Source organism: Myripristis murdjan, chromosome 20, assembly GCF_902150065.1.
Source record: "Myripristis murdjan chromosome 20, fMyrMur1.1, whole genome shotgun sequence".
Taxonomy (NCBI): domain Eukaryota; kingdom Metazoa; phylum Chordata; class Actinopteri; order Holocentriformes; family Holocentridae; genus Myripristis; species Myripristis murdjan.
The window spans coordinates 1,403,334-1,413,627 of NC_043999.1; the positions used below are offsets into that span (position 1 = coordinate 1,403,334).

Here is a 10,294-nt window from a genome sequence, read left to right on the forward strand (position 1 = left end):
GTTAGCCTGGTAGCTAGTTATCACTGTCATCCTGCTGGAGAGACAGGTTAGCTGTTAGCCTGTTAGCCGGTTAGCCTTTCAGCTAGTTATCCTGTTAGCTGGTTAGCCTGTTAGCTAGTTATCAGTGCCATCCTGCTGGAGAGACAGGTCAGCTGTTAGCCTGTTAGCTAGTCATCACTGTCAAACTGGTAATTCGCTCTGTGCACAAGACGAGTGACGCACATCCGGTTTCGCCAGATAGCGGCACTTCAGTTTCCGGTCTGTGTAATGGCTAAGCCTAACGCTTACATATTCTCCCGGTGCCTCACGGATTTGCCCAGACTAACGATAAACTATGTCCACCGAAACGTTGCTGCCTCTTCCCCTCCCCCCAAAAGCAAACGAGAGAAGGGTTTTAAGTTATACATCTCCAGCTATTTGCACAACATCGAAGGTATGTCATTTAGAGAACGTTAGCTAACGGTCGTTAGCTAGCTTTAGCTAACTAACGTAGATGGTTAGCACCAGGCGAATCACACCGTAACGTTTGTTGTGTAAAATGAATCTCGTTTTTGTATCCAGTGGCAAGTTAGCTGACTATACCTGAGGCCTGTATCACGAAGCAAGCTCAGTTTTCCCAGGATTTCTCAGACCTGTCCGGCTACACTAACAGAGATCATGGTGATCAGGAATAACCGGTATCACGACACCGGTTATCAACTCGCTCACTCAATCCAGGTTTGCCTCATCAAGAGCCGTGAACGCGCACGTATAAGGGAGGGTTCCAAGGCAGCTGACTGGAATAGCATGAGGAGGAAAAACAAAATGTACACACTAAATCGAACACCGTGGCTGCCGCGAAGAGAAGGCAGCCACGGCATAAATGTGCAAACTACACATCAGTGGCTCAAGTAGCCCACATCTGACACTGACACCTATGAACTCACTGCACTGCACAGATGTTGTGCAAATAGCTGGAGATGTATAACTTAAAACCCCTTTCTCGTTTGCTTTTGGGGGAAGTGGCAGCAACGTTTCGGTGGACATAGTTTATCGTTAGTCTGGGCAAATCCGTGAGGCACCGGGAGAATATGTAAGCGTTAGGCTTAGCCATTACACAGACCGGAAACTGAAGTGCCGCTATCTGGCGAAACCGGATGTGCGTCACTCGTCTTGTGCACAGAGCGAATTAGATCTTCTGTGGTCCAGTTTGCTCCAGTAATGGTCCCAGTGCTGGTTAGGTGTTCAGACTGGTGGCTTTATTTCGTTAGTGCTGACTCGGTGGTCTTCCCGTCTGTGTGGCTCCGCCCCCCAGGAGCTGGAGGCGGAGCGAGTGCAGCTCCTGCAGGAGGTGACGTCCAACAGGAGGAGGATGCAGGAGCTGGAGGAGAACCTGCTGCTGCGGCTCAGCAGCACACAGGGGGCGCTGGTGGACGACCTGTCACTCATCCAGGTGCTCAGGGTCACCAAGAGCACCGCCCAGGAGGTGTGTGTGTGTGTGAGTGTGTGTGTGTGTGAGTGAGTGAGTGAGTGAGTGAGTGTGTGTGTGTGAGTGTGTGTGTGTGTGTGTGTGTGAGTGTGTGTGTTGAGATGCTGACTCTGTGTGTGTGTGTGTGTGTGTGTGTGTGTGTGTGTGTGAGTGTGTGTGTGTGTGTGTGTGTGTGTGTGTTGAGATGCTGACTGTGTGTGTGTGTGTGTGTGTGTGTGTCTGTGTGTCTGTGTGTGTGTGTGTGTGTGTGTGTGTGTGTGTTGAGATGCTGACTGTGTGTGTGTGTGTGTGTGTGTGTGTGTGTGTGTGTGTGTGTGTGTGTGTGTGTGTTGAGATGCTGACTGTGTGTGTGTGTGTGTGTGTTGAGATGCTGACTGTGTGTGTGTGTGTGTGTGTGTGTGTGTGTGTGTATGCGTGTGTGTGTGTGTGTGTGTGTGTGTGTGTGTGTTGAGATGCTGACTGTGTGTGTGTGTGTGTGTGTGTGTGTCTGTGTGTCTGTGTGTGTGTGTGTGTGTGTGTGTGTGTGTGTGTGTGTGTGTGTTGAGATGCTGACTGTGTGTGTGTGTGTGTGTGTGTGTGTCTGTGTGTGTGTGTGTGTGTGTGTGTGTGTGTGTGTGTTGAGATGCTGACTGTGTGTGTGTGTGTGTGTGTTGAGATGCTGACTGTGTGTGTGTGTGTGTGTGTGTGTGTGTGTGTATGCGTGTGTGTGTGTGTGTGTGTGTGTGTGTGTGTTGAGATGCTGACTGTGTGTGTGTGTGTGTGTGTGTGTGTGTGTCTGTGTGTGTGTGAGTGTGTGTGTGTGTGTGTGTGTGTTGAGATGCTGACTGTGTCTGTGTGTGTGTGTGTGTGTGTGTGTGTTGAGATGCTGACTGTGTGTGTGTGTGTGTGTGTGTGTGTGTGTGTGTGTCCAGGTGAGGGAGAAGCTGGCTGTGGCGGGGCACACTGAGGCTCAGATCACGCGTGCGAGGGAGGAGTACCGGCCGGTGGCCAGCAGGGGGAGCCTGCTGTACTTCCTGATGGTGGAGCTGTCGCAGGTGAACGTCATGTACCAGACGGCGCTGCGTCAGTTCCTGCACGTCTTCGACTCGGCCATGCGGCGCTCGGCCAGGTCGCCCATCACCTCCCAACGCATCGCCAACGCCATCACCTGCCTCACCTACCAGGTGCCCGCAGCAAAGTCTCATGGGAAATGTAGTCCTAAACAAGTTTTTCATAAGCTGGATTTGATAACTGACTGACAGACTGTGTGTGTGTGTGTGTGTGTGTGTGTGTGTGTGTGTGTGTGTGTGCAGGTGTACCTGTACACAGTCAGAGGTGTGTATGAGCAGCATCGTCTCCTCTTCACTCTGCTGTTGGCTCTGAAGGTCGACCTGCAGGCAGGAAACATCTCCCAGCCTGAAGTGCTCACCTTCATCAAAGGTCACACTCCTCCTCCTCCTTCTCTTCCTCTCCTCTTCCTCTCCTCCTCTTCCTCTCCTCCTCCTCCTCCTCCTCCTCCTCTTCCTCTCCTCCTCTCCTCCTCTCTCCTCCTTTCCTCTGTGTGTTTTGGTCCTCTCCTCTCCCTCCTGTATGTTTTTTCCGTCCTGTGTTTGGGTGTGTCAGTGAACGCCTCGTGCTCCCTGGTAGGCGGAGCCTCTCTGGACCTGAACTCGGTGGAGGCCAAGCCTCGGCGCTGGATCCAGGACCTCACCTGGCTGCACCTGGTGCAGCTGGCACACCTGCCGCCCTTCAGCCACATCCTGAGCCAGGTACAGAGCTGTAACACATAGATATACAGCACATAGATATACAACACATAGATATACAGCACATAGATATACAACACATAGATATACAGCACATCCTGAGCCAGGTATAGAGCTGTAACACATAGATATACAGCACATAGATATACAGCACATCCTGAGCCAGGTATAGAGCTGTAACACATAGATATACAGCACATAGATATACAGCACATCCTGAGCCAGGTATAGAGCTCTAACACATAGATATGCAGCACATAGATATACAGCACATAGATATACAATACACAGATATACAGCACATAGATATACAACACACAGATATGCAACACACAGATATACAACACACAGATATACAGCACATAGATATACAGCACATAGATATACAGCACATCCTGAGCCAGGTACAGAGCCTCGACGCATAGATATACAACACATAGATATACAACACATAGATATACAACACATAGATATACAGCACATAGATATAGAACACGTAGATATACAGCACATCCTGAGCCAGGTACAGAGCCGCAACACATAGATATACAACACATAGATATACAACACATAGATATACAGCACATAGATATACAACACATAGATATACAACACATAAATATACAGCACATCCTGAGCCAGGTACAGAGCCGCAACACATAGATATACAGCACATAGATATACAACGCATAGATATACAGCACATAGATATACAACACATAGATATACAGCACATAGATATACAGCACATAGAAATACAACACATAGATATACGGCACATAGATATACAGCACATAGATATACAGCACATCCTGAGCCAGGTACAGAGCCACAACACATAGATATACAGCACATATATATATATACAACACATAGATATACAGCACATAGATATACAGCACATCCTGAGCCAGGTACAGAGTCGCAACACATAGATATAAAATACATATATATACCTCACATAGATATACCTCACATAGATATACAACGCATCCCGGCCCAGGTACAGAGCAGACACTGCACATTCTCACTGAGGTAGAACCACAGCACACAGAACTTCAGCAGCTACTTAAACAGGCAGTAGATATAGAGTACATAGAAGAGCATCAGTTATTGATACTTTATATTCTGTGTGTGTGTGTGTGTGTGTGTGTGTGTGTGTCCAGGTGAGTCATAACGAGCGTGCCTGGAGATCGTGGTTCGACCAGCCGGCCCCGGAGGACGCCCCGCTGCCTGACGGGTACGAGGAGAAGCTGGACACCTTCCGGAAGCTTCTGCTGATCCGGAGCTGGTGTCCCGACAGGACCATCGCTCAGGTTATTGATCACCGCCGTTTCCCGATCAGACCCGATCAGACCTCACCTCAGACTGCAAACCTTTATCTTGAAACAAAGTCTTATCAATGTGTTGCGTTCAGGAACCCTGGGAGAGCCGAGATATAGACAGCAGGCGGCGTCACACTTATGCTGTGTGTGTGTGTGTGTGTGTGTGTGTGTGTGTGCAGGCGCGGCGCTACATCTCTCAGTGTTTGGGTGGGCAGTACGCGGAGGGCCTGGTTCTGGATCTGGACGCCATGCTGGCAGAGAGCGACTGCAGGACGCCGCTGGTCTGCCTGCTGTCGACGGGCTCCGACCCGACCGAGAACATCGAGAGGCTGGCCAAGAGCAAGGTGCCACGAAACACACACACACACACACACACACACACACCGCCGTTTTTGATTCATTTTGACTTTTTTAAAAAATTGTCCTGCTCTTTTCCTGTCCAAAATAAAGTCAACAAAGAGTTTTTTGTCTCATTTCACAAAAAAACACAAGAGGCCAGTGATGTTGACATGACTCTATTCCAATATGCTAATGAATAAATCAAGTTTTTGAAGAAGTTCTGTATCTGATTTCCTGGTTGTGACTGGTGGGCTCATAGAAACCAGTGTGAATGTTGATGGTGGCAGCTGAGAAAAAAATTAGCCTAAAAAAAAAAAACGTGAGGCTTATCAGAGATAGCAGCTCCTGTCCTGATCGTAATAAAAGCACGGGGTGAGCACGTGAACAGCGTCCCGCCCTGCGTGTGTGCCTGCAGGGGGCGCCATGCAGGCCCATCTCCATGGGGCAGGGCCAGGAGCTCCACGCTCGCAGGCTATTGGCCCACAGCATGACGGACGGCGGCTGGCTCCTCCTCCAGAACTGCCACCTGGGCCTGGACTTCCTGGACGAGCTCCTGGACACCGTCACCACGGCGACAGCCGAGAGCGTGCACGAGGGCTTCCGGCTGTGGGTGACGACCGACGTGCACGCCAGGTGAGAGCCGGGCGCCGACGCACGTCAGGAAACAGTTTACACATCATCAGTCACCTGTTTTTCAAAATAAAAGCAAACGAGCAAAACAAACAAACAAACAAACAAAAAAAAACACTTGAAAAACCAAAATGAAAAAATGGATATGGACTCATTTTGCCGTTTCTGACTTGGTGCTCAAATCAAAAGTGGAATTGTTGAATCTGTGCTGCCTCATCTAAAAAAAAAAAAAAAAAAAAAAAAAAAAAGATCTTTAATTTAAACCAAAATTATTATAGTTTTGCATTTTTCTTTAGTTTTTATTTTTACTTTTTTTTTTTTTACTTTTTTGACTTTTTGCTTCAGTTTCAGTTTAGTTTGAATCACTTTTTAAAGCAGTTTCGCTGGTTTGAGTTTTTACTTTATGAAAATGCTTAGTTTTAGATAAATTACTCATTCGTTTCAGGGTTTTACTCTTTTTTGTAATCTAGAGTTTATGGATAAATTTTTTTTCAACAAAGTCAGAAAAAATATTGCACAATAAAAACTCAACAAATCATCAAACTATTTAAAAAAATGTTTTCACTGAGACATTTTTATTTTTAGTTTACTTTACTATTTTTAGTTTTGTAAACACACTATATAGATTCACTTAGTTTATTGTTTTGTTTTTTTGTAAAGCCTCATTTTTATATTTATTTCAGTTAAGCAAAAAGTTTTTTTCACATCCAGTTTTCTCTATTTTGTCAGTTGTCATTAATAACGTGCATCATCCCTGTGTGTGTGTGTGTGTGTGTGTGTGTGTGCAGGTTCCCCATCACGTTCCTCCAGTCCTCCATCAAGTTCACTAACGAGCCTCCTCTCGGTAAAATCTGCTCTCTCTCTCTTCCATGTTTGCTCGTTTTATTTAATTCCCTCCATCTGATTGGTCGGCTCGCCGGCCGTCCTTCCTGATTGGTGGATTCAGCGCCGCAGTTCATCGCTCAGACAGAAAACAATGATGATGTTGATGCATGAGGATCAAGGAGAAACAACAGAAGGAACATCCCTCCTCCTTCTGTCCATTCCAGTTTACTTTACCTGGATTATTAGGATACACAGAGCAAACTGTTATGATGTGTGTTTTATCCTGTTGTGTGTGTGTGTGTGTGTGTGTGTGTGTGTGTGTGTGTGTGTGTGTGCAGGGATGAAGGCGGGGCTGAAGCGAACGTACGCTGGGATCTCCCAGGAGCAGCTGGAGGTGAGCAGCCTGCCGCAGTGGAGACCTCTGCTGTACGCCGTGGCCTTCCTGCACAGCGCCGTGCAGGTACGTCTGCCAGCGCCGCCACACCTCACACCACCACACCTCACCAAGCCCAACGCCACCACACCTCACCGGGCCCGACGCCACCACACCTCACTGGGCCCAACGCCACCACACCACCACACCTCACACCTCACACCACCACACCTCACACCTCACACCACCACACCTCACATCTCACACCTCACACCTCACACCTCACACCACCACACCTCACACCACCACACCACCACACCTCACACCACCACACCTCACACCACCACACCTCACACCACCACACCTCACACCTCACACCACCACACCTCACACCTCACACCTCACACCACCACACTTCACACCTCACACCTCACACCACCACACCACCACACCTCACACCTCACACCACCACACCTCACACCACCACACCACCACACCTCACACCACCACACCTCACACCACCACACCTCACATCTCACACCACCACACCACCACACCTCACACCTCACACCACCACACCTCACACCTCACACCACCACACCTCACACCTCACACCACCACACCTCACACCACCACACCTCACACCACCACACCTCACACCTCACACCACCACACCTCACACCACCACACCTCACACCACCACACCTCACACCTCACACCTCACACCACCACACCTCACACCACCACACCTCACACCACCACACCTCACATCTCACACCTCACACCACCACACCTCACACCACCACACCTCACACCACCACACCACCACACCTCACACCTCACACCACCACACCTCACACCACCACACCACCACACCTCACACCTCACACCTCACACCTCACACCACCACACCACCACACCTCACACCTCACACCTCACACCACCACACCTCACACCACCACACCACCACACCTCACACCACCACACCACCACACCTCACACCACCACACCTCACACCACCACACCTCACACCTCACACCTCACACCTCACACCACCACACCACCACACCTCACACCACCACACCACCACACCTCACACCACCACACCTCACACCACCACACCTCACACCTCACACCTCACACCACCACACCTCACACCACCACACCTCACACCTCACACCTCACACCTCACACCTCACACCACCACACCTCACACCTCACACCTCACACCTCACACCACCACACCTCACACCACCACACCTCACACCTCACACCTCACACCACCACACCTCACACCTCACACCTCACACCACCACACCTCACACCACCACACCTCACACCACACACCTCACACCTCACACCACCACACCACCACACCTCACACCACCACACCTCACACCACCACACCACCACACCTCACACCACCACACCACCACACCTCACACCACCACACCTCACACCACCACACCTCACACCTCACACCTCACACCACCACACCTCACACCACCACACCTCACACCTCACACCTCACACCTCACACCTCACACCACCACACCTCACACCTCACACCTCACACCACCACACCTCACACCTCACACCTCACACCACCACACCTCACACCACCACACCTCACACCTCACACCTCACACCTCACACCTCACACCACCACACCTCACACCTCACACCTCACACCACCACACCTCACACCACCACACCTCACACCTCACACCTCACACCACCACACCTCACACTTCACCGGGCCCAACGCCACCACACCTCACACCACCACACCACCACACCACCACACCTCACACCACCACACCTCACACTTCACCGGGCCCAACACCACACCACCACACCTCACTGGGCCCAACGCCACCACACCCAGTGGCGCAGGGGCGGATCTAGACAAATATTCATGGGGTGGCAAGAGGGTGGCATGGAGACTCTAAGAGGTGGCAGAAATATATATGCTGATTTAATACCAAACGATCACATATATCAGTATTTGCTTGGAAAACCCCCAAATGAGGATATTTTAACTCAAAAACATGAGTAAAGCATTGAATAGAAAACCAAAAGGTGGCATTAGAAATATTTATTTATTTATTTATTTATTTATCAACTCCTTAAATAGTGGGAGTGTCATCTTTTGCTGCATTTACTTGCACTCGTACATTTGAGTCTCGTAACAGCGAGTTTCCGAACAGCCACAATTAAAAAATAAATAAATAAATTGTCTGAAATTGGGGTGGCAACTAGGGTGGCAAGGCATGAAAAATACAAAGCTGTCATATCTGTGGTGTCTGTCCTCTTTCCTCTTCTTTCTCTCCTCCACTCGGCCTTCCTGCCTCTTTCCTCCACCTCCTCCTCTTTCCCTTGCTTTCTGTCCATCCCTCTCTCCTTCTTTTTAACTTTTAACTGAACTTTAAGACTGCATCTGACCTCCTCACCTCCTCCTCCTCTTCCTCACCTCCTCCTCCTGCTCCTCCTCCTGCTCCTCCTCTTCCTCTTCCTCACCTCCTCCTCCTCCTCCTCTCAGGTGTTTCCATGTCTAAATGTGGTTTGTCAGTTTGACTCACTGACGGACTTCAAACATTCTCAGGAAAATAAACTGCAAGAGCATCATGATTCCTGCTCCCTCAGTGTCCTCACCTCTCTCCCTCTCTCTCTCTCTCTCTCTCTCTCTCTCTCTCTCTCTCTCTCCCGTCCCGTCAGGAGCGGCGTAAGTTCGGGCCCCTCGGCTGGAACATCCCGTACGAGTTCAACCAGGCGGACTTCACCTCCAGCATGCAGTTTGTGCAGAACCACCTGGACGAGCTGGAGGCCAAGAGGGGAGTGAACTGGAGCTGCCTGCGCTACATGCTGGGTCTCACCTGTTTACTGCTTACCGCACAGGGGGCGGGGCTTAAGGCACCAGCCCTATCCATCACAGCTGATTTTTTAGAAACTGAAGGTCACGCCTGTCGCCCCAGTTTCTGTAGAAGGGTTGTTTTTTTTTAAATCCTGGTTTGATTTCCAAATAAAATCACATGTAAATGCAGCTCCATTGGGAAGGTTCATGATATCCGTCTTCCCCACCAGACAACAAGTTATGGCAAAAAAAAAAAAAAAAAAAGTCCATCAAATGTCAGCCACACCCATTCATTAGTTTTGAGAAATCCTGCTAACGAACAAAACACAGATATTATCGATATTCTCTCCTGTCGTTGTTTGTTGAGGTGAAGCTGCAATAATAAACTCATTTTCTCACAGCAAATCCAGCGTCAGGCAGGCTGTGATGGTCTGGTTGGGAAAATCAAAGATGATCTTTAATGTTTAACAAAAAAATAGATTCTCTCTGTTTCGTCCTTTGTGTCTTAAGAGGGTTTCGCTTAAATATTCAGATTAAACGGCAGCTAATTAAAGGATAATTACAGCTCGCTGCTCGTTCTGGGACATGAAACCCTGATGACATACAGTTACTCCTCTTATCATACAGCTGCTCATGAAAGAAGTGTTAGATTTCCCACCAGTCAGTTATTCATAATTTTTTTCTTCTAATTTTTTATTCCGTATCATGGAAACAATATTTCATAATCAATCACAA

General features: G+C 49.0%; 1 protein-coding gene across 1 annotated transcript in view; it reads left to right on the forward strand.

Annotated features, from left to right (window-relative positions):
* dnah5l (dynein, axonemal, heavy chain 5 like) overlaps nucleotides 1-10,294 on the forward strand; it is an 80,860-nt gene that overhangs the window by 66,315 nt on the left and 4,251 nt on the right. The window contains exons 77-86 of the mRNA XM_030079898.1: nucleotides 1,295-1,465; nucleotides 2,380-2,631; nucleotides 2,761-2,887; nucleotides 3,095-3,216; nucleotides 4,380-4,529; nucleotides 4,718-4,882; nucleotides 5,293-5,510; nucleotides 6,296-6,351; nucleotides 6,671-6,792; nucleotides 9,424-9,574. Of these exons, the coding sequence (XP_029935758.1) occupies nucleotides 1,295-1,465; nucleotides 2,380-2,631; nucleotides 2,761-2,887; nucleotides 3,095-3,216; nucleotides 4,380-4,529; nucleotides 4,718-4,882; nucleotides 5,293-5,510; nucleotides 6,296-6,351; nucleotides 6,671-6,792; nucleotides 9,424-9,574 (1,534 nt within the window). The remainder of the gene's footprint in view (nucleotides 1-1,294; nucleotides 1,466-2,379; nucleotides 2,632-2,760; nucleotides 2,888-3,094; nucleotides 3,217-4,379; nucleotides 4,530-4,717; nucleotides 4,883-5,292; nucleotides 5,511-6,295; nucleotides 6,352-6,670; nucleotides 6,793-9,423; nucleotides 9,575-10,294) is intronic.